General features: G+C 48.1%; 1 protein-coding gene across 4 annotated transcripts in view; it reads right to left on the reverse strand.

Moving 5' to 3' along the window:
* Window positions 1–25071, reverse strand: part of EXT2 (exostosin glycosyltransferase 2) — a 153842-nt gene that overhangs the window by 113854 nt on the left and 14917 nt on the right. For 3 of the 4 annotated variants that reach the window (XM_027562602.1, XM_027562604.1, XM_027562603.1), the window contains exons 2-7: window positions 21698–22263; window positions 19810–19899; window positions 14523–14639; window positions 8410–8605; window positions 6062–6201; window positions 5167–5260 (exon numbers count right to left, since the gene is read on the reverse strand). In XM_027562602.1, the coding sequence (XP_027418403.1) occupies window positions 5167–5260; window positions 6062–6201; window positions 8410–8605; window positions 14523–14639; window positions 19810–19899; window positions 21698–22263 (1203 nt within the window). Of the gene's footprint in view, window positions 1–5166; window positions 5261–6061; window positions 6202–8409; window positions 8606–14522; window positions 14640–19809; window positions 19900–21697; window positions 22264–22756; window positions 22851–25071 lie in introns of all 4 variants that reach the window. The other variant, XM_027562605.1, reaches the window with a different exon arrangement.

Genomic DNA, 25071 nt, shown 5'->3' on the forward strand with positions numbered 1-25071 from the left:
TCACGTCCTCCTCCGGAGAACAAATAATTGGTATGCTTAGTATAATAGGGAAAATATGAAGGCAGGCTGAGATGGGTCAGTAATAGAAAAGAAACTGGTATTTTAAGTTGGCCAAGCATTCAAGGAGAGAGAGCAAAGAAGATGCTGAATGTTTCTGCCACCTCAAAGGCTCCCAGTCAAATGAGTACAAAGAAGAGTTCAAAGGCAAGGCAGGCTCCTGACTTCCACCTCCTAGTGTGGCTGAGGTTAGAGGTCACTGCTGGCGGAGCCACTGACCAATAAAAGAATGTTTGGAAACTCCACTCAACAGATAAACTGAGGATCCATTTACACCTTCCTCCCTATCCACACAAACACTGCCAACCATACAGTCCAGTGTCTAGTCAGCCTTTCAATATCCTGGGTTGCCCTCTTTTTCATTGTGATTCCAAAGGAGACTGGGGATGTGAATGTTCCATGAGACTATAGGAAAATACTTAGTTGCATACTTCTTCCTGGCTTCCAACACGAGAAAGATAGTGGATGGAACCCTCCATCTTTAAGGCTGCCATCAAGTACTACCTCCCCAATAAATCTGTCCCTAACAGCTTTAACCCAGACTTCCTCCCATTTCAGACCACTAACATGCTTTGGAAAATCTGTACCATCTTCTCAGCTTTCTTTGGCCTTATACCTACATATCCCCAGGATGGCTATTAGGCATGTGTGGGTAGGGGTCACAGTAGTCATGTACAGATGTGAGAGGTGGACCATAAAGAAGGCTGAGCACCGAAGAATTGGTGTTTCTGAACAGTAATGTTGGAGAAGATTCTTGAGAGTCCCTTGGATAGCAAGAAAATCAAACCAGTCAATCCTGAAGGAAATCAACCCTGAATATTATGAATATTCTGACTGATGCTGAAGCTGAAGCTCCAACACTTTGGCCACCTGATGCAAAGAGCAGACTCATTGGAAAAGACCCTGATGCTGGGAAAGATTGAGGGCAGGAGAAGGAGGCAGCAGAGGATGAGATGGTTGGACGGCATCACTGACTCAATGGACAGGAGTTTGAGCAGACTCTGGGAGACACTGAAGGACAGGGAAGCCTGGCGTGCTACAGTCTAAGGGGTTGCAAAGAGTCGGACATGACTTACCGACTGGACAACAACAAAAGCAACTATTAATTTCTATTAATGAAAGGAACTGATTTCTAACTAAACCACAGAAAGCCCTATAGGCCACCCCAGCTCTTCCAATGCCACCTACGCCAACACAGCCAGCTATTGGTCTTCAGGGGTAGATAACACAGATGCGGGCTGTACTTCAAAAGTCTTAGCTTACATCCAGCTCTTACTTCAGGTTCTAGCCCTGCATATGACTTTAACGGCTGCTTCACTGTCGCATCTCAGGTGAGGAGGAAAAGTTACGCTTCCTTGTCAGGCAGAACACCCTCCTCTCTGGGTGCGTCCTAACTCCTGGGTCATGTTAAGGGCTGTCACCACGTATCCATCGATCAGATTATAGCCCCTGAACTCGAAGCTGCATCACCGTCCTCACCAAGATCCCACCCGTATCTCAGGGGTCAAATTCAGAAAGTCTGGCTCTGATCCATCACAGGAGAGCAGAATCCTGTGCTAAAAAGCACAGGAAGAAGCGGGTCTCTCTAGAGAGCAGCTCTGAGGAACGGTGTCAGCATAGCTCATGGCACTCAGGACTCCTTGGACACGGCTACTCAGAAGGAAAATGAGTCACTTCAAAGTGGATGGAGCCCTCTGCTGGTTACAACTGTGCGTGCAGCCCCTCGGGCCGGTCCTGAGTTGCCGAGCAAGAAAATCTGACCCTCTGCTCCTCAGTCTCAGCTCATTCTAACATAAGCAACCCAGGGTTCTAAGGTATCAACTACTGATGTTAACAGGTTTTCCCCTAAAAGTTTATCCCTGTCTTACAAAGACTCAAATTGGACCTCCCTAAAGAGAATTCACTGAGGTGTAATAACTTCCAAGAACCAAGCGTGTGCTATTTTTTCAGTCACTCCTGCCAAGGTCTGACTGAATCAATGGAGGGGATACAGGAGATAAAGGACAAGCACATTCTGCAAAGAACAAAAGAGCTGTCTCTAATCTTAGAGAGACGGCCACGGTATCAACAGGAAGGCGGCTCCCAAGCACAGCACTTCTGCCGCCTTGGGAGGCATCTGGCAACATGTGCAGCCGTTTCAAGGTGTCACAATCTGGGAGTCAGGTGTGCCACTGGAATCTGGGAGTGGAACCTAGTCATCCTTTCGAACTCTCTGGGAAGTGCTTCAACCGGATAATCTCACCTCTGGCTGAGATCAGTTCAGTCTAGAAATCTGACATTGGGAGAAGAAAAGAGGTCATTTTGGGGATGCAGACTATTCAGAGAAAGGGAGCAGGACTAAATGGGCCACGGCAGCGAAGCATCTCAGAACATCTGAAAGTAGCAGAGAGAAGAGCACCATCAAGCAGAAGGGGGATTTAGGGGAGGGAAGAAAGTACTGCAAGTGCGAGTCGCTCAGTCGTATCCGACTCTTTGCGACCCCATGGACTGTAGCCCACCAGGCTCGTGTGTCCGTGGAATTCTCCAGGCAAGAACACTGGAGTGGGTTGCTAGTCCCTTCTCTGGGAGATCTTCTCAACTAATGGATCGAACCCGGGTCTCCTGCATGGCAGGCGGATTCTTTGCCATCTAAGCCACCAGGGAAGCCCAGGAAAGTACTGAGATCCCCTTTATTCTGCCAGTGGACATAATACAGGTTATTCACCACCAGAGACAGTAACAGGCCCTCATGACAGGAGGTGGTCATGGGAAAGAGATGATCACTCAGTTATTAAAGCTGTCAAGGACAGGAATTTCACAGTGTTTTTTAACAGCTGAATGGAACATGAAAGCTGATCCAGCCCACCCTTGATTCCATAAATGAGGAAGTCTGAGGAGCTTTGGTCACAGATGTGTCACAGTCACACAATTAACAGAGACTGACACAGGGCTCAAGCCAGAGTCTTTTAAAGACCCCACATGTGTCTCTCAGAGCCCAAATAACCTAAAAGTACACTGTTTTAAGTAACCCTTAGTCACTCTGCTTCAATGGTTCTGATTCTGAACCTGTCATTTGAAAAGACTGGCAAGGCTCGTCTCAGATCTGTGGTTCCTAAGCCAAGTTCCCAGGGAAAAAGTGCATTCTGTGAGCTGGCCCTGGGTGCTCTGCTCTAAAAACTAAGTGATTCTCTTCCCAACAGGAAGGTAGTGGGGAAGATAACTGGGCAGAATTTGCTCCTTTTCACCTCCCTGGTGTTTTCTTAGCCTTTTATAAATCTATAAAAGATGATACCTGATTTAGCAGATGATTCCCTATTTACTATGTTAACAAATCAAGATGCCATAAAATGAAACACAAAGAGCATAAACACCAGGTCCCTTCAAGGAGTACTTTTTCTTCTCATGAGTTGTAAGAACCCCAAGTTCAGATCAAGACTATAGAGATCTCTAGGCTGATTTTCTAATTCACTACAACTCAAATGAGGTCAGCAGTTAAGCAACAAATGGGGAAGCCCAGAAACCTGAACATGGGTGTGCTAGGAAATAGACTACGGGGAGGCTAAACTTAACATGTGATTTGTTTTCAAATCGGAATGTCAAAATGCTTGACAGATGAGGTCATGGGGATCCACAGAAGGCAGAGCCTTGGCCAAGGGCACAGAGTCAGTAACCGGCCAAGGCGGCATTCGCCACAGGCAGTCTAGGGTCGGAACCTACAGACTCAACCACTGTGTGATGTACCATCTGTTTGGTCTAAGGAGCTGGGTCCAAAATAAAGAGGTGGACTGAACACATCCACTAACTCCCTCCTAAAACCCTAAAATGAAGGCATAACCAATGATAAAGAGGACGGGGAAGGAGCTAACACCACCAAAGTGTGGAAGCAGGAAAGCAGGTGGTGGCTGACGCGACAGGCCCAAGACAGCACCCGAGAGGAGCCGAGAAACCCCCGCGTTCCGCTGCGCACACTCGGGGGGAGAGGCGGAGCTCGGGGCAGGAGGACAGACGGACAACGTGTGTAAGCAGCCGTCAGAAGCCAGAGTCCCTCCCCACTTCCACACCACCGGGTGACGGCCCTGCCCTCTCCCAGAGACCTGAGGCTCATTCCTGCGACCAAGTTAGACACAGGGGTGTGTGGAGGCGGCTACAGCCTAACCCTAACCCTCCAAACCTCTTCTCCGGCTCATCACCTACACAGATAATTTTGATGAGAATAAAAACTTGTAAAAACCCATTAAAAGAAGAAAAAGAACTGGAGAAAACCATGATCTGAAAGGACGCAGGCACCGCCTCAATGTTCGCAGTAGCCCTGTTTACATCAGCCAAGACAAGGAAGCAACCTAAATGCCCACGGACAGAGGAACGGGTAAAGAAGACGCCGTACACATATACGATGGGGTTTTAGCCACACAAATGAAACAGTGCCATTGGCAGCACCGTGACAGACCTAGAGGTGAGTGAGGTCAGACAGAGAAAGACAAATACCAGATGATGTTGCTTATATGTGGAATCTAAAATGATAGTACAAATGAACCTATTTACAAAACAGAAGCAGAGTCACAGATGTAGAAGACAAACTCAGGGTTACCAGGGTGGAAGGGAGAGAGGAATAAACTGGGAGATTGGGACTGATGTATACACACTACTATACATAAAATAGACAATTAATAAGGCCCTACTGCATAGCACAGGAAACTCTGCTCAGTACTCTGTGGGGACCCTGGCTAGCTGATACACAACACTCAAGGTCAAAGCTCCTGAGAAGCATCACCCTGAAACACACCAGCTTCCATGTCCGTCTCAGTCACCAGAGCCCTCACCTGCTGTGTAAACGGCCTTCCAGAGATGGGCAGCTCTGCATCCTGAACACATAGCAGAGGTGTGACATTACTGTCACAGCAGGCTTGCTTCAGGAGCGTTTCTGAATCTTTGACAGTTATTATTCCAAGCCTCTCTGATGCAACTCCCTAACGCTGTTTTCCTCTTTTAAGTCTGGCTGACCGACTCAGTGGAGGATATCAATCCCATGCCCGCTCTCAGCGGCATGGATACTGCTCTGCGTCCAAGCAGTCAAGGCCACCTTTCACCTCCCCCTCGCCCCCTCCCCCGCAGGGCTGCCTGGCCCCTTACCTGTCTCTGCATTTCTTCAATCTGTCTTCGGGGGATGCTCTGCAGAATACTGTAGACATCTGACATCTTTTCTTCTGGCACAACTACAGATGCTCTAGAGACGAGAGGGAGACAGCGGATGTATGGACAGCCCTGCATACAAAGCACGGCTGCATGTGTGTCCCGCTCGGGTCTCACGAGCAGAAGCAACAATGCCCCGCGCCTCCCTCAGCCCCACGGTCCTCGCAGTGAGCAGTCCCTCTTTCCTCTCCCTTCCTTGGGACCGACCAGCGCAAAGGAGCTCCCCCGAGCTCCATCTCTCACCTCCCCGTCACCACTCCATGCCTCTCCTGTCCTCCGTCCACTCCCCACTGTGCTCCAGCCACACAGGTACCCTCTCAGCCTCCTGAATACACCACACTCTGCCCGACCACAGGGCCTCTGTGTGTCCAGTTCTGCCTGCCAGGTACACTCGTCTTCACTCATCACTGTCCACTCTAAATTAACAATGACTTCTCCTTCGGCTGTATTCCCCAATCCATTCATTTATTTAGCATGTATTTATGGAGGCCCTACTACATGCAAGGCCACACAATCTCTGTCATTTTAAACTGCAGGACTCAACTGCCACTGGAGCTCAAAAACCGCCAAAGATTATGTGTCAATGAATGGGTGTGCTGTGATGCAATAACACTTTATTTACAGACACTGGCAGCATGCCACATGCGGCCCAAAGGCCTCGGGTGACCAACCTCTGCTGCAGGTTCATGGACGAACTCTCCTGATGGAAAATGGAGCAAAAAAAATCTGAAGGAGCAGTTCTCAGACCTAGCTATGCATTACAACTGCTGGGGGACTTTAAAAATAATCCATGCAGGAACCCTGGGATAAAGGTTCATCAGAAGGTAACACTCACCTCTTCCAGTCAAGGACTTCAGAGAAAGGCAAAACGTAGGAGTCTGCGATGATCACTGGGACGCAGCCGGCCCGTAACACATCACTCAGTACCGCCTGGCCCAGCCGAGCTCCACGAAGGACCATGCAGAAAGTAGCCTCCTGCAGAACACAGGCAGAGGAGGGGATTACAAACCGGTTCCGCTGATCCACTTACTCTGATCCTGGCAGACCACAAAGTTCTCTCAAGGGCTGAAGCCAGGCAACACAGAAAATGCTAAAAGATAACAGCTCACCCGGGTGAGACTGAAAAGCTGAAGAGGTTGCAATGCTCTGGATTTCCACTCTTGAGTGTCACTGCAATGCCTCCGCTGCTTGGATTCTGAAAATGTTCACAACCCACCTCCAGGTCTTCCTCTGGAAACTCAACAGCATGACTTCCCACGGACTGGATTCTTTCAGCCCTGCGGTGCTGTGTATATCCACCGTGGCTTCCCAGGGCTCAGAATACTTACTTCTGCCTGCCTTGTACTAGAATTATTTGGACTGGGCATATCGGGCTCTTGAGAGGACCCCCTACACAGAAAGCATCAAATCTCCTTTCATCTTCCTACCCCCACAGCATCCAGCAGTGTGCTTTGTATACAGAAGACATTCATCTCATGAATGCTATGCCTTCGAAAACACATTAAGGCAGATAGGCTCTATTTAGATACAACTGAACAAAAAGCAAGACCTCACTAAAGGTCTTCCTCATTCACTCCCTCGAACCCACTGGATGTGGGCCTGTTTGGGAAAAGGAGAGATGCACAAGAAAAAAAGGTGGTTGTAATAGGTCAACCGAAAAAAATAAGGAAAGCTCCCGTCTCTAATACTCAAGTTTCTTCCAGTTTTTGCCTCTCCAGGAGAAAAACAGAAAAAAAAATTTTAAAGCAAAAATACTTAATCTTTAAAGCTAGAGAAAAGGAGAGTTCAGAAGAAATATGAAGTAACTCAATACGCCAAATTCCTCTGGGGATAAAGGAGAAAGCGATGAGAAAGGGCAGGGGGTGGAGAAGGGGCACCGGTCATGGCGCCCAGAGGGGCAGGTGGACGCTCAGCCGGCCCCGAAGAGTCGGCGTCCAGATGTGGGCATGTGTGCTGATAACCATTTTTCCTGTCTAGACAAAGGTTACTATAAATACTCCTGCTCACATCACCACTGTTATCAGTCAGACATTCCAGAGGAGATGCAGCACTTTTTGAAGGTATTTTAACAATCCCAGCACAGGCCGGTTCTCTTCGGAGACTTTGAAAAAATAAAAATCACACACAATCACACCAGCTCCTTAAGATCTCTCCTTGAACTGAACTATTTGTGTTTTAAATACTTAAGCGAACAAAAGATTTAAAATATAAGGAAAGCTGAGTGCCAAAGACCTGATGCTTTTGAACTGTTGGGGCTCTCGAGAGTCCCTTGGACTGCAAAGAGATCAAACCAGTCAATCCTAAAGGAAACCAGTCTTGAATATTCATTGGAAGGGCTGATGCAGAAGCTGAAGCTCCAATACTTTGGCCACCTGATATGAAGAACTGACTCATTTGAAAAGTCCCTGATGTTGGGAAAGATTGAAGGTGGGAGGAGAAGGGGACGACAGAGGATGAGATGGTTGGATAGCAATGAGTTTGAGTAAACTCTAGGAGATGATGAAGGACAGGGAAGCCTTGCGTGCTGCAGTCCATGGGATCACAGACAGTCAGATACGACTGAGTGACTGGACAACAGCAGAGTGAACAAAACTCAATTTCTGCTTTCCCAGCCCCCTGGCTCTTGGAGTATCAAACAGCCTGCTTATAATACAGAAGTATAATACAGGACTACTCTGCCTGCAGTTACGAAGTGCTGGCACTCCCACGACACCAGGAGGACACATGTAGGGAGGCAAAAACACCAAGAGAAAAAACGGTAACAAAAATAAAGACCTCCCACTCCCAGGAAGAACTAACTGTGGCCGTGGCGAGCTGGCTCAGTTGGAGGATACAAGCTGCAGCTTAAAGAAGCAAGCTCCTCTGGGCTGGATAAGGAATACAGGAATAAAAGCAAAATACACGTGCCTGCTTTGACTACACGGCTCCTCTGTACATCTACGGGGTGTGTCTTTTTGCAGTAAGATGAGTTCGTGGAAGGAGCCGGAACGCTCAGGGGCCAAGCGGCTTTGCACTAACGGCACGCAGACCCTGAAGCTCCCAGAAGTCCACGGGGCAGCAGTGGAGAGCAGTCCGGTTTTGCTCTCCGCTCAGGGAGCTTGACGAGTGCAGCTTGGAGCGGAGCGCCTGTCGGCTGGGCTCAGCCCCAGCCCGGGCCCTGAGAGGGGCGGGCGGAGCACTCACCTGCAGCACCTGCGGGTAGTCAAAGGCCTGCTGCTGGTGGCAGCGCCTCCGGGCGGCGGGGACGCCCTCGGAGAGGTTGCTGCACTTGTCCAGCACCAGCACCGCCTCGCCGTGTCTGGCCTGGAGGGCGGCCAGGTCCTCTCTGTACTCTGGATGCAGGGCCACCTGGGACGACAGCAGGAAGTACCGCCGCGGCCTGCGAAGCAGAAAACGGGGGGCACTGGGACCCTGGCCGCCGCTGCATGAGTCACGGTGAGGCCAACTTCGGGTCTAGAGCTTAGGGCTACGAGTGCTTTCTCACCCATCTTCACTCACGTCCTTGACTTCTGGGGAAACTACACTCAGCACTGCTGAATATTTAAACTATTATACATGCTGAGAAGGCAAGCAATGACTCATTCACATGCTGAAGCATCATGCTGTTGTTAAAGGGTTCATTTAGGAAAAGTTCTTAACGTTTTGAGGAAATGCTTATAATAGGCCAAGCTTAGGGAGCATGCTTTAAGAGTGTGAGTGTGTATGTGTGTGTGTGTGTGTGTGTGTGTAAAGAGAGAAACTGACTGACTGGTTGATTATTTGGAAGAACATCCAACGTTAGCATTAGTTCGATCTGAGTTCTCTGCTCTGAAAAGCAGCTGAGAGCAGGCTGCAACCTTCAAAGAGGAAAACAAGGGGTCTTAACAGACAGCACTGACCGTGAAAGCAGCCTACTTCCGGCTGCTGACGGGCACCCTATGCTATGGGAGAGCTCCAGGGAAAGGCAGCCCCCATCCTCAAGGCCAGATGGATTCAGGAAGACCAAACTTGGTCGTGGAGAACAAGTGGAAAAAACTGGCTTTGTCAATGGATGGAACCAGTCTTAACATCAGATAGCAAGGATGCGTGAGAGAGAACAGACTGAAGAAAGGATTTCCAAGGGTCTAGCACCATTCAGATCTCCACGAGAAACAAAATGTGAACTCACTGGGGAGACTAGAAGGTAAGTAATTCTCTCCGAGAAGGCAAGATTCCCACAAGGCAGAGAGGTTACAGGGGCAATAAACACGACCTCAGCAAAGGAACCAGCAGGGATCACTGAAGAAGAAAGGAATGATAGAAAGCAGGCTCCAGAAGAAATGAAACCCCCATCAAACCCAGAAGCAGGACTCAAATCTTCCTCAAACTGTACAGACCAAGGATAACACCCAAGACAGCCATCTCTAGGCAAGGCCACCAGGGGAGCTAACAAGAAGCAGTGAGAAAGAAAGGACTCAAACCCTCTAGTCTGAACCCAACCCCATACCTTCTTTTCTTCTTGCTTTGGAGAGAAAGAAAGGGAAATTGCTTTATTTTCCTTTCGTTTCTCAGGCTTAATTGGAGGGTCCAGCTGGAGAACACCTTACACATCTACCCGTGGCCAAAAAGAAATCACTCTCTGAGAGAGTGTTATCTTTCCCAAGCTTTAAGCGTCACGCCCAAAAGACACAGAGCAAGCAGGGAGTGAGGAAATGAACACTCTCCCAGCTGCAGATCAGCTCGACTCCAGCAAATGGAGCAGCGCACACCACAGCTGATGGCCCTCAAGTCCCCGGAACCATCTCTTCCGGTCATTTCTCTCTACAGTCGAACTGAAAGCAAAGGCAGGCAGGGAAGACAGGGACAAGCAGACCCCCTAGAACGTCACTGTTCAATAGCAATTAGCCACGTGAGACCACTTAAATCTATTAAAGTTTTAAAATCCAGTTCCTCGGTCACCTTAGCCCCATTTCAAGGGCTCAACAGCTATACGTGGAAGTCGGCACCCCACTAAACACAGATCATTTCCTCACTGAAAGTCCTGCTTGAGAGAGCTGCCCCAGACAGCAGTGCAGACCCGGAGCCCAGGGCAAAGGCGAGCAGACGTAAAAAAGACACCGAACAGCAGCCCGTCAGGAGACAGTTTGGATCAGCCGTACAGACTGGCTTCTCTCATCCTGGACAACTTCTCCTTCAATTGCATTTTGCTGAACAATACATTGGCTGCTGCTGCTGTTGCTGCTGCTGCTAAGTCACTTCAGTCGTGTCCGACTGTGTGTGACCCCATACCTGCTAGCCACTGAAACAGACTCTTGAATTCTACCCCCAGCCCTCAGCCTCAACCATTTTTTCTTTCGTAAAATCATCAGTTTTCAGAGGGGAGAGGTATGATGGGAAGATCACATATAGGGAGTCTTCTTCAGGCATCCCAAAGGGAGGACTTCTGTGATCAAGCTCGTCTGCTTAGAACAGGAGGAAGATGGACAGTCAAACTCTCAACGCAAGCACGGAAACCACCTCAACAACTCAGGCCATTTGAAGATGAGCTGTCTTGTGAGGTGGTGAGTCTTTTTCACCACAAATCAGAAAACTTTTCAGGAAGAAATCACAGTAACAAGGTATACATTAAGTCAGAACTAGTGTTAGTTGCTCAGTCGTGTCAGACTCTTTGCAACCCCATGGACCGTAGCCCTCCAGGCTTCTCCATCTGTGGGATTTTCCAGGCAAGAATACTGGAGTGGGTTGCCATTTCCTTCTCCAAAGTGAGAGCTAAACGGCCTCTAAAGACCTTTCCAGTCCCCAAGACGCTGGCTCTACGGCAGCTGCCACAGAGCGCTGGGACTTGCTGGGTCCCTGGAGACTTCCTATTTAAGTAGAGCCGCTAACACAAAACTGGCACTCCAGGCTGCCTCGAACAGGAGCGGCCACGCTGGTGTCCGAGGGGGTCCCTGCAGGCGGGTGTGCAGTGCTGGCGTCCTGGAGGGGAGGCAGCGTTTCCGTGCGGTGGGGCTGGCCCACTGGGAGTGCTCTAGTCCTCATCTGGGGGAGAACTTCTTGGGGGAAGAGCAGGGAGGTGGCCTGGCCCAGACTGTGAGATCCCTGAAAGAGGGAGCGGGGACGGGACAGAGGGAGTCATGGCCTCCCCACCTGCGATGCGGAGGCCAAGTCAGGGCAGGAGGGCAGCCCAGGCTGAAGGCGCACGGGGAGGGTGATGGCACGGGCGGCACCCCTCCAGTGTGGGGGGGTCAGAGCCCAGGAAAGGTGAGGAGGGGGCCTGCCCCGGGGTGACGACGGGAAGCAGGAGCTCGGCACAGGGGGTCAGAGCCCAAGTGGGGCGCAGAGACACCTGCGCGGTGAGGGGCAGAGGCAACCACAGGGCTCTGGTCACGCACGACAGGGTTGATCAAGCAAGATACAGGGGATAACGGGAGCTAGACTCCTCACTGTCCGAGAAGGAAATTACAGCTACGGAAAGAGAGAGAGCCAGAATCCCCTGCAGCACTGGATGGAATAGGAGAGAGCGACGGGAAGGCATGGTTTTCAATACACATAGACAGAGAGAGAGGGAGCCATCTACGTAAGACGGAGAAACAAGTACAGATGCTAACACGTGGTGCTCAAAGAAACTCTGGAGTAAAGAAAGACTCTGGGCTGATTTTGCTGTTACGAAACACAGTTCTATTGTAGACACTTAGTCACCACGCTCAGTGGGTCCCCACCCAACACCACCATTTTCTACATAAATGTGCAGATGTGAACAAGAGTCTAAAAATGTTCCCCCTGCCTGCATGCTGGCTCGCTCTGACCTGGCAGATGGTGGGCTGGTGGAGTAGGCCCATTTTAGTTTTAAGCAAACAGAATCTTAAGGTGGATTTGTTTTTCTTTCGAGGACTAAAATGACCAGCTATGACTTTCATGTTTCTTCCCAGCAGAGCTGATATCGAAGGTTCAGCAAAATCATGCTGAGAACTCCAAGTTTCCCTCCATAGTAACCGTTGTAAACTCCCAATTTAGTTCCTTTTAGAGAGAGAAATGACGAGAATTCCAGCTGAGGCCAACACATCTGTGAGAAGAAGCTATCAATAGCAACAATCCTCAGCTTCCCATTGGACAATATTGAGAGAGATTTAAAATAAAAATAAAAACAAAGCCCTTGCTACTCTACGCAGCCCTCAAGAGATGTGGGAATTCCCTTAAAAAGCAACTCTCACAAAGAGCAACAGATTCCAAATGCTGCCGTGAGGTCACCCAGACTGCCTCCTCCCAGATCCCTGGAAAGTGTGATGAGCCTAGAGCCTGTCTTTGCTTTTCTTTTTTCTCTCCTGAGGCAGAGGAGTGTTATTTGTAAAGGAAACAGCACAACTACAGGGCCCAACTGCAAACCCTGGAGGGGAAACGGAGTGGGGTGGGTCCGCATCGGGCCACAGAAATCCACCGCTTGTCCAGCACGGGGAGGACCATCCCCTTGTGTCTTGAGCATCCTGCTGCTGCTCTGGAAGACAGACTGCTTAAGATTCTCTAGTTTCTAGAGTCTCAGGACTCTAAAGATCAACAGCAACCTTAAACCATCTAAGGATAGTCATTTCAGTCTAGTTACACATAAAAATTAGAGATCAAGTTACCAAGAAAATACCACCAACAGAGCAAGCTTGTAATTCTTGGAAACTTATTTGAAGGTAATTTGTACTGTTCAGAGTGGTTTGCTCTCCTTCGTTTCAATCTCTCTCAGTCTTTTCCTTTCAGCCTGTTTTCTTCCCTGGATTAAATCTTAAGGGACGTGCCAGTCCTCAACCAACATTAGAGACCTAGATTACACTCGGGAGAGTAGATGATAAAGAGAGTTTAGTCTGAGCCATCTTAAGACTGCTCACCCTGTGTCCCCCAGGCTTTCTCCAGCCACAGCACTGCTGACATTTGGACCCAATGATGCTTTGTGGTGAGGGGCCGCCCTGGGCATGGCAGAAGTTTAGGGCATCACCAACCTCCGCCTGTTAGCTGCCCACAGTGCCCCGTGCAGAACAGACTTAACTCAGTGGGCCTGGCGGCTCTCTTCTTTGAAAGGCTGGCCCTTGGCTGGTGCATGGGAACTTCGATTTCAGGGGAAAACAGTACAAATGACAGGATTTATGAATGCTGTATATTGTCACCCTGCTTATTTAACTTCTATGCAGAGTACATCGTGAGAAACGCTGGACTGGAAGAAACACAAGCTGGAATCAAGATTGCTGGGAGAAATATCAATAACCTCAGATATTCAGATAACACCACCCTTATGGCAGAAAGTGAAGAGGAACTCAAAAGCCTCTTGATGAAAGTGAAAGAGCAGAGTGAAAAAGTTGGCTTAAAGCTCAACATTCAGAAAACGAAGATCATGGCATCTGGTCTCATCACTTCATGGGAAATAGATGGGGAAACAGTGGAAATAGTGTCAGACTTTATTTTTGGGGGCTCCAAAATCACTGCAGATGGTGACTGCAGCCATGAAATTAAAAGACGCTTACTCCTTGGAAGGAAAGTTATGACCAACCTAGATAGTATATTCAAAAGCAGAGACATTACTTTGCCAACAAAGGTTCATCTAGTCAAGGCTATGGTTTTTCCTGTGGTTATGTATGGATGTGAGAGTTGGACCGTTAAGAAGGCTGAGCACCGAAGAATTGATGCTTTTGAACTGTGGTGTTGGAGAAGACTCTTGAGAGTCCCTTGGACTGCAAGGAGATCCAACCAGTCCATTCTGAAGGAGATCAGCCCTGGGATTTCTTTGGAAGGAATGATGCTAAAGCTGAAACTCCAGTACTTTGGCCACCTCATGCGAAGAGTTGACTCAATGGAAAAGACTCTGATGCTGGGAGGGATTGGGGGCAGGAGGAGAAGGGGACGACAGAGGATGAGATGGCTGGATGGCATCACTGACTCTATGGCCGTGAGTCTGAGTGAACTCCGGGAGTTGGTGATGGACAGGGAGGTCTGGCGTGCTGCGATTCATGGGGTCACAAAGAGTCGGACACGAGTGAGTGACTGAACTGAACTGAACTGATGCTGAACACCTGCTTTCCTTCTGGAAGCCTGCAATTCCGCACAGGAAGTAAGGGAGAGGAAAGACTTATGGACAGCAACTAGATTTCTGATTTGGGGAGCTTGGTAGACAGCGCTGCAAACTGACTGAGAGAGAGACAGACAGAGAGAGAACTGAAGGATAAATAAGGTTGGTGTGGGACAGGAATGACGGACCCTCAAGGACCCCGGCCTGTCACTGATGGTTCGACTGCAGTGCAACCCGCCCCCCGGGCCCTCACTGGCATCTCTCAGCACCGCTGGCTGTGCCCGAGGCGCCTTACCCGGGCCCCTTCTCCGGAAGGTCCACCTCGGCTGACAGCGGACTATAGACAGGAATGCTGACATCGTAGCCTTGCCGATAAGTCCACGTAGAGAAGCCACCACCAGCCAACAGAGCCCTGAAAAACAAAGGGTTTTGTCAAACGGTGAGAAAGAAAGACAGTCTTCGTTCTGATAAGCTCTGTGGAAAGGGGCAGCTGGATGTTCATAACAGTATCAGCCACAGCTGATGTTTACCAAGTCACTTTTCTAGAAAGACACAGTGCTAAACGTTGTACAGCATCTCAGGGGCACTCGCTGCATCCTCGTCCTGAGTCACCCGCCTTCCTCTGGGGTCCTAAGCAGTCTGTCCTTACTTTCCCTATTTTAAAATACAGCACAGCCAGGAGGACAGCCTGCGAACGGCCCCTCTGCTACCTTGTTTGGATCCCATTCACCTCTCCGAGAAGTCACAGACGGTGAACGTGGTAGTGTTAGTCGCTCCGTCACGTCCAACTCTTTGCAACCCCATGAGCTGTAGCCCTCAAGGCTCCTCTGTCCACGGAGTTGTCCAGGCAAGGACGCTGAAGTGGGTTACCATTCCCTTCTCCAGGGGATCTTCCCAACCTAGCGATCAAACCAGGGTCTCCCGCATTGCGGGTAGAATCTTTACCATCTGAGCCACCGAGGAGGCCCTGACTCTTAAACACATTTACAGTAATACGAATAACAACAGGACTGGCTGGGGCAGTCACTTACCGTCCCACTGACGGAAGCTCAGGGGACAATGAGCTAAAAAAAAAAAAAGCCACGGTGACGGCAAAGTACCCCATCTCACGCTGCCTGCGCCCCAGCCCGCTCCAGTTCCCACAAGATCAGTTCTTTTCACTGTCGTCCCAAAGCTTCGTGTGCACTGTGTAGCCTCTACCAGCTCTCACCACCCATTCCAGCTACTCAGTCTTATCAACCCCATGCTTCCACAGGAAGCAGAATCCAGAACTTGACCTCGAGTGCTTCTCCTGCAAGTCCACCCACACGAGCTTTTATTCTCCTTAATTAGAAAACCATGAACACGCTGCTTTAACTGGATCCAGCAAGTAATACAGTGACACTTCATTAGAAAGGAAGCAGGTGTACATCACACCAACGTTTATGGTTATTGTGTCCCGGGGGGCCCCCGAGCCCATCAAATCACTTACTGGGGCAGAGTGCTGCCAGGTCCATGCGCGGCACAGTCTGAGCCAAAATGTATGAACTGCAAAGCCACATTTTTTGCAATCTTGATTGCTACCAATCCCCTCCCTGCCCTGATGACAGCCTACATTCCCTTCTTACATGACCAGTTTAAGTTCAAAGATTTCCAAACCACCCCTGGAAATCCCAATCTGTTTGTTTAAGCTTTATGAAACCAAGAACTGGTTAGGGAGGTAATGTGCAGGCTGGAACACCTCTCCAGCTGCCAGTCCGCTCTGTAAAACTTAATGACTAGCCGTAGTACCAACATACGGTCTCATTTTTCCTGATTAGCATTCGGCAGTGACTCCGTCCAACATGAATTTGGGTGGGTTCCATGACCATGATGGCAAGCAGACTGCAGGGGCCCCCACGATCGATGTGCAGAGGAGGAAACACAGATCCAATATACCGGCATCAGGCGGCCCAGGTAAGCGGCGTGGTGGGTGATGTAATTACACCCACGCCCCAGAGGAAGGGGCGAGCATCTGTGGTGAGGAAGCAGGTGTACATGACACCAACTTTCACTGTTACTCTCTCCCTGGAGCCCCGGGGCTGAGGGAGGGGGTTAAGCCCTGGGAGGAGGCAAGCAGGTAACCGGAAGCATGCCTCATGTCACAGATCACGCACATGCAATCTCGCTGGAGCTCTCAGGAGGAGCCACCGCTGCAATTAGTCAAACAAGCCTCACACCGGCCCTGCTGCTGACAAGACCTCCACTCCAAATCACCGCATCTTCTTCTGCCAAGCTTTCCTGAACATTACCAAGGAGAAAATAGTGTAAGCCTCCCTTGCTTTACAGCACATGTGTTTTACATTGACTGAAAAGTGAATTGCTGAGAAGCGCGTTCTGTTTTCCCAAATCGGAGATCTGTTCCAAAGCTGAGAGAGACTGAACGGGAACGGTGCACCTAAGAAAGCATAGCTGTGAGCACCACGACTCACCCCAGGCCAGGTGCTCCGTCGCTGGGAGTGTCCGCCAGCATCTTCAGCACTTCCCGGGACTCGAAGACCCAGGGACATCACTGAGCCCTCTTCCTCCCTGTCTTGTGGACCCTCGTCCCTACGCTGGGTCTGCCCCAGATGCCCTCACAGCTCGCCTCCTCCCATCTGAGTATCCACAGAGCTAAACACGGTTTGTCTGCAAGTGTATCTTTTGCTTCCTTTTAATCAGGCCTGCGAATCCCTCAAATACAAAGATTCAAGTTTTAGGTTTTGCAAAAAAAAAAAAACTGACCAACTCTACTGGCTATCCTCATTTGTTTACAGATTCAAACTGTAAAAAAAGAAAATGAGACATATATATCTGAGCAACGGCTAGATATTTGGTGAATATCTAGTGATGTTAAAGAACTAAGTGTTAATTGCTGTAGGTATGATATTAGTGCTGTAGTTATATTTTTTAAAAAGCCCTTGAAAAAAGTTGAAAGTATCAGTCACTCAATTGTGTCCAACTCCTTGTGACCCCATGGACTACAGCCCGCCAAGATCCTCTGTCCATGGGATTTTCCAGGCAAGAATACTGGAGTGGGTAGCCATTCCCTTCTCCAGGGGATCTTTCCAACCCAGGGATAGAACCAGGGGTCTCCTTCATTGCAGGCAGATTCTTTACCGACTGAGCCACTGAGTTACACACAAAAACTTCTTCTGCAGTCTCAAATGGAAATATTTACGGACATAATGATACAACATCTGAGATTTGTTTCTAGATAATCTGGTGGGAAGAAGGTAGGAGCATAGATGAATCAAGTTGACAATTAACAAAGCTGGACAGTGGTTGTGTGGGGCTCACTTCTTTTATACAGGTTTTAAAATTTTCCCTAAGAAGTTTAAATAAATATACACCTATACAAAAGTAGAAATTTGAGAGAGATACTTGCAAAGAAAGGATAATAAAAATCTAAAGTAGTAATAAAATTACAGAATATAGCTGAGAAAACAAAGATCAGTAAAGTCAGGCATTGAAGAGGTATAATTTGCTATCATTTGACTTAAAATGGATAGGTGAATATATGTGGGTGTTTGACTAGAAATCCATCAAAGACTCAAAAAACACACAGTATTTGAGAACAATGATTACCTCTCAGTAAAAGAGTAAAACCAGAGGAAAATTTGAAAACATATTTTTACACTTTACTCTTTGTATACTTGCACACTGTTTCAATCTTGTACCCAGAAGGTATATGTGTACCACACATAGGATTTTCAAAAACTGAAAGAGAAACACAGATTCACACAGCATGAAAGATGTATTTGCTGAGCTGACATCTGCTTTAGTCCTGGTCCTTGCATTTTTCTGAGTCAGATAATTCTTAAAAAAAAAAAAAAAAATCACACTTATGACTTTAGATTTCAGGGGCATCTTAGAAACGGTCTAAATCTAGCCTGTTTTCTAATTTCTGAATAACCAGATATGCAGCTTCTGTTAAAACCATCCTACACGCATGGTTCTTACCTCCTCTGAATCCAGGAGCAAGGACAAAGGGTCAGAAAAATTAACAAACAAATCTACTATTCCTTACTCCAACCAGTTGAAGACCACCTCGGCTTCAAAATGAAATTTCCCACGTGGAAAGATAAAGGAGGACTATTTGATGATTCATTACTTGCTACAGGACTGCCTATAATCACTTCCAAAAATACACGCACAGGGAAAATGATTTACCCTTCCTGATCCTTAACACCTAAGCACCAGCAAGAACTTCAACTCTCTCCTGATTACTTGACACTTTCCTGCAGAGAAATGAAACTCCTTGTAACATGTGCACTCGATAAAAATGAAATCTTTCTCCCAGTCAGATACAAATACCAAAGCGTCAGCAAGAACCGACATGTCCCAAACAGAAACGAACCCTCCTCAAACTAAACCCAGAGCAGCAGGTGAAGACACTGCATTCCCAGCACCTCTCTGCCTTCCCTTTTCTGTCCCCTAACACATTTCACTTTCCCAGAACAAGCAAACGCATAGACAGTAACGCACTCCGGAACGCTGGGCGAAGAGCCAAACCAGAGACCGCCTTGTGTTCAGCGGGTTTCTACAGAACTTGTGTGGCCTGACTGCCCTCTACCGTCCAAAATGGTTTCTACACCAAAGCTGAGGGATGGCGCTAGGGTCTTTTCTAGTGATAATCATCTTTCCAGATAGAAACTCAATACTGACTCTAGATAAACACTTAAAAGCAAAGAGGGCTTAGACTTAATCTTCTGGGGAAAAGCAGTACTAAGTGTAGATTTTCACAAATGACGATGTTGGCCTCAAGTAAGCAGAGACCACAGCGGGCCTAAGGCTGTTCTCACCTCTTTCAGTAACAATGATTTCAAGAATTAAACATCAACTGCAACAAAGCTGGGTATAAATGAGTTCATATCTGAACTTGCAGTAATCCCCTCCCGTGGCTGCTGCCCAGGACCCTCATGCTGGGCCCACACTTCCCGCTCTCTTCGGAGCCTCAGGCCAAGCACTAGGAGAGGAACCTTAGGGGCACCTCCCTTCTGAGGTTTCCAGGAAGCCACGCAGTTGGTACAAAAGGGCCAAATGCACAGCACCTGAACTTGAACCGCCATCGTGGCCACCCCATGCCACTTCTGCCTGTTTGGAAGTTTCATTAGGAAGGAAGGAAAGAAGAGAGTAAGCAGTACTTAGAGTGCCTCACTTCCCGGACGTTACAGGCTCCAATGACACGGCCACGCCTGCTCCCCTCAGGAGCTGAGACTCTACTTAATGCTCCCAAATGTAGAGAGAGCTGACACAAGCCAGTGATATGAACCAGGCCTTTTAGGGGAAAGACCGTGTGCTCAGGAGCACATAACCCGGACTAAGAAGACAAGACAGACCTCTAAGATGCTCCACTGGAACCTAACCCTCCATTAGTTTCCCGGGACAGATTCTGGCAGGTTTCAATGCTTCCAGGTCTCAGGGAGGAAAAGACCGAGGACAATTTTACACTTGAACAAACAATTCTGATTACAAAGTTATGTCTTAGTGGGCTTAGAAATATGATTTCACATGAACAAAAGGGTCCTACATTGACTTAATCCTCAGAAACCCATCAGGTGGACAACCCCAAATACACCTACCTGTCTCTGGGGACATCCAGGGCCGTGTTATAATCTGGAGGGCCTCCAGGCAACATGTTGAACAGGAGGTGATTGGTACCTCTATCCCACCTAATAAGAGAGTAAACATGTAGAATTCACGCATCAACTGTGAAGAAACAGGCAAGTCAGTTTCTGGATGACAAGTCAAAGTGTTAGTTGCTCAGCCATGTCTGACTCTGTGCGACCCCACGGACTGCAGCCCACCAGGCTCCTCTGGCCATGGGGATTCTCCAGGCAAGAATACTGGAGTGGGTTGCCATTCTCTTCTGCAGGGGATCTTCCAGACTCAGGGATCAAACCCAGGCCTCCTGCATTAGGCAGCTTCTTCACCATATGAGCCACAAAGGAAGCTGGACAACAAGTAGCAAGCATCCCTGACCTGTAACAGGGTCACTTCTCAGGAAGGCAAACTGCATGCCTGGAGATCGCAACAGCGCTCCGGGCACTGGCTTGGCTCCTCCAAAGGAAAGCCAGGGCATGTGTCCTCCAAGCTGGTGCACTGCAGAACTGCTTACGCTGATGAAAATCTGAACGCTACTGCAGTGTTCACCATTTGGTTACAAAAACACAAAGAAACACAGAAGGCTAATTAAGGACATTAGGGAATGTGTGCAAAATGGAGTCCCATACAGAACTGTAAAAACGAATACATATACATTCTGTGTATATGTCATACAGCACTGACATACAAAGATGAAATTATTTGGAAACACATGCATGGTAAATGAAGGGGAAAAGGCAGCAAAATGAATACGCTTTGCTGTGTGAGCAAAATGTTATACATACACATATGTGTATGAAAGTGAAAGTGAAGTCGTTCAGTCGTGTCCGACTTTTTGCGACTTCATGGACTGTAGCCCACCAGGCTTCTCTGTCCATGGGACTTTCCAGGCAAGAATACTGGAGTGGGTTGCCATTTCCTTCTCCAGGAGATCTTCCCTATCCAGGGATTGAACTCAGGTCTCCCACATTGTAGGCAGATGCTTTGCTGTCTGAGCCACCAGGGAACTACACATGTGTATATACTACTTCTAAGTCGCGTCAGTCGTGTCCGACTCTTTGCGACCCCAGAGACGGCAGCCCACCAGGCTCCCCCGTCCCTGGGATTCTCCAGGCAAGAACACTGGAGTGGGCTGCCATTTCCTTCTCCAGGGCATGAAAGTGAAAAGTGAAAGTGAAGTTGCTCAGTCGTGTCCGACCCTTCGAGACCCCATGGACTGCAGCCCACCAGGCTCCTCCATCCATGGGATTTTCCAGGCAAGAGTACTGGAGTGGGGTGCCATTGCCTTCTCCGATATGTGTATATACATGTGCATATACATACTAAAATGCATCTATGCGTGCCCCTGTACATGTTTTATACAGAAACGACTGAGAAGCAACATCAAAATATTAATGGTTATGTCAAAAGCAGGCTTATGGGATGACTCTAACTTTCTTCTTTTTGCTTAACTGTATTTTCAAGCTTTTTATAGTGAATATGTATATGTGAGTAATAAAGAGGGGAGGTGGGGAAAGGCATTTACATTTAAAAGGAAGGATTGGGAAGATGAGCCCTCCTTAGCTTCTAAATGTTAAGAAGTTGGGAACCTGTGGCGGATTCATTTCGATATTTGGCAAAACTAATACAATTTTGTAAAGTTTAAAAATAAAATAAAATTAAAAAAAAAAAAAAAAGAAGAAGAAGTTGGGAACCCACAGCAGTGGCCCAAGAGGGTGGTGCAGAGACCGGCTGCCTGCCCGCAGCGCGGGTCCTCCTCCAAGTCAGCGGCTCACCCACGTGCCCACCTGAGACAGGAGATGAGCCGCCGGCTGGAAACCGGCTCTGCCCTCCCCTGCCCCTAGTTTCTGGGAGACCTGCGGATACCTGGAGAGCTGGGCCAGCGCCTGCGCCGTCTCCTTCACGCGGAGCGAGTTCTGGTTGAGCAGGTCGATGGACGGGACGAACAGGCAGGCGCGGGTGACGTCGTCGGTGTAGTAGTCGCTGTCTGAGATGGCCGTGAGCAGCTCGTTGTACTCCCGGGAGATGGTGCTGCTCACCGGGACACCCGCCTCGCCCACGTACTTCTTCAGCGGGTAGATGTACACCTTGATCTTGTTCTTGGGGTTGAAGCCGCAGCGGTAGACGTCGAAACACGTGTGCATCCTGCAGCTGAGGTCGCCGCGCTCGGGCACCGGGCTGTCGGCCGGCAGCCTGACCAGCGGCACGTCTCGGACGCTGCGCTTCTCCACGCTCCAGTCGCCGGAGGACTCGATGGAGTGCGGCCAGAACTGAAACATGCCCGTGGCGATCAGACCCAGCAGGACGATGGAGAAGAGGGTGATGTAGTAGATGCGGTGCTTGGTCTTCATTCTCGGGATGAGGGCGGGACCCCGGATGTTGTACTTGACCGACGCGCACATAATGACCCCGACAGCCTCCTCCTCACACTCCTGGTTACCAGCGGAGAAGAGAGGAAAATGAAGCCTTCAGGGTGACAGATGACCCCCGAAAGGACCAGTACATTTGACCCTGCGAAGAACTGACTCATTTGAAAAGTCCCTGATGCTGGGAAAGGTTGAAGGTGGGAGGAGATGGGAATGACAGAGGATGAGATGGTTGGATGGCATCACTGATTCGATGGACATGAGTTTGAGTAAGCTCTGGGAATTGGTGATGGACAGGGAAGCCTGGTGTGCTGTAGTCCATGGGGTCACAAAGAGTTGGACACAACTGAATGACTGAACTGAACTGATAAAGTAAACAAATATTTGTACATGTGAAAATATGCTATATATTTACTATAGAATATATTCTATAAATACAAATTCTCTGAAAGCATAAGCTGGTTAATATCAGGCCTAAGAAGAAGAGCGCTGACCAAGCAAGGAAAATTAGAAGTGGAACAGCCAAAGGACAGTTTCATTTTGTTTTTTAAATACTTGCCTAACAAAAACTGATGCTTCATCTGGACAAACTGGCCTTTTGTTTGATATACTAAAGTTTTCATTCATTCATTCATTCAAACCTCATAGAGAACCTAAAGAAGAAAGCAAAGATCTACCTTAGAGGAATTTAGATACTAATGAGATACCCAAAACTATAACAAAATGTATAATGTAAAAATACCACTAGGAAAATATCAAGAAAGGGGAAAAGGGTATTAGAGAAAAAAAGACTAATCTTTAAATAAATATATATTGATGTTTTATAATAAGGGGATAGTTGGCACATTTTGATGGAAGGGAGAAATGAAGAAACAGGGAAGGAGGAAAGGAGAGATGGAGGAAAAGCAAGGCCAGCGAGGTAGATCTGTCTCTAAAGACAGACGCTAAACATTCTTCCCACTGATGAATGTGCATGCCCCTTGTCCATTCACGGCGTGGAATCTCTTTCCCTTCCACCCGAATCCGGGCTAGACTTGGGACTTGCTTTGACCAAGAGAAAGTGGCAAAGGGAAGATTCTGGGGGTTTTGAGACCAGGCTTTAAAAGACCCTGTAGCCATTGGCCAGGGGCCACACTGTGAGGAAGCTCAGGAAGACTGCAGAGACTACGTGGAGCCAAGAGGAACCATCCCCAACGAGCCCTGCAGAGACGGCAGAATCCTGAGCGAGCACACGATTGTTGCTGCTGTTTGTAAGGTTTGTGGTGGTTTGCTACATAGCAAGAAAAAAGTGAAACAGCCAATGCGTCATGGACAGAGACATAAAAAGAAATCTTTAGCCCTCAGCTGAAAATGCAAAGTGCCCCTGTAGACCACAAATTAAGATCCTTACCAAACAAGCCCCCCAACACCTGATGCCTACCCACACCTGAGCGTGATTCCTTCATCTATCACAGACACGTCACTGCAACAAGTGACTTCGGCATTCCTTGTGTCAAGATTCCAATCTTCAAAATGGTCTCATTCTAGTCTCTGATCTTTCAGAAAAGTTATTCAAACCCCAGGTGGCGCTAGTGGTAAAGAATCCACCTGCCAATGCAGGAGATGCAAGCAACACGAGTTTGATCCCTGGGTTGGGAAGATCCCCTGGAGTAGGAAATGGCAACCCACTCCAGTATTCTTGCCTGGGAAATTCCATGTACAGAGGAGCCTGGTGGGCTACAGTCAATGGGGTTGCAGAGTCAGACACAACTGAGTGACCGAGCACACGTTAATATAAAGGAAAACAATTGAAAAGCTCATAGACCATCTTAGGGTTTATGAACCATTTTCACTTTGCTAAATGGAGTTCTCTCCAATCATGCCTACATGGTAAAACTGCTTCCTGCCTAGCTTAGTAGGGTCCTGTCAAGCCCTGAATGTTGCAATCATTATCAGCTTTGGGGGTAAAATGTGCTGAATGATCATTAATGATTTCAACTTGTATCTGCTGTATCTGAGACCATGGTCTGGGATGTATCAAAAAAACATGATTGTCATGGACTAGTGTATGAAAGTTTATACATTTTAAGCTTAAAGATAATCATCTTTGGGGTATATACATTAGCCATTCAATATACACTAATCGATTCCATGACAGAAATGCAGGCATTAGAGCTATTTCATGTTTTCTGTCATCCTAACAACGAACAAGATGTTTACAGGCGGTCCCCGACCCCTACTACCACCGGACCCATCTGATCGCTTTCCTTCCTTCCCCATGTCCCCCCCGGAGCTAGAAAAGAGGCGGCCTTGGGACAGATGCATGCAAGGAGCCGTACTCTCCACAAGCCCCGTGTCACAACAGCCCAACAGGCTCTCAAGGTCTATCTATATCCTGAATCAGTGGTTCTCAAAAACCCGAACTGTAAGAATCACACAGGTAGAGTTTGTTAAAACAGAGTCCTTGGTCCCAGCACTGGAGGGCTGTATCAGCAGGCCTAAAATAAGGTCACAGAATGTGTCAAAAAAAAAAGAGAATGTGTCAAAATAGCAAGCCCCTCACATGTTTATTTTAGGCAGCCAGGTTTGAAATCTTTACTAAATGTTAGACAAACTGCCTTTTAATACAGTGGTTTAAGCTCTTTTTTTTTTTTTACTAAAACCTATAATAAAACAACATTCTGTATTGTGATCTAAGATAGACACAGATGCATTTGAAATAAGTTTCACAAAACGACGCTTATTTAACCTTAGTACACAGTATTTGCCATAGAATATGTGATGAACACTGTATTCTTGTATTATCCTATCACCGTTTTTTAAAATACTGGCCATAACCTACTACAATGATTATACCACCCAATTGTCTATTACCCACAGTGTGAAAACATACTG

The sequence above is a fragment of the Bos indicus x Bos taurus genome, chromosome 15 (genome assembly GCF_003369695.1).
Source record: "Bos indicus x Bos taurus breed Angus x Brahman F1 hybrid chromosome 15, Bos_hybrid_MaternalHap_v2.0, whole genome shotgun sequence".
NCBI lineage: Eukaryota > Metazoa > Chordata > Mammalia > Artiodactyla > Bovidae > Bos > Bos indicus x Bos taurus.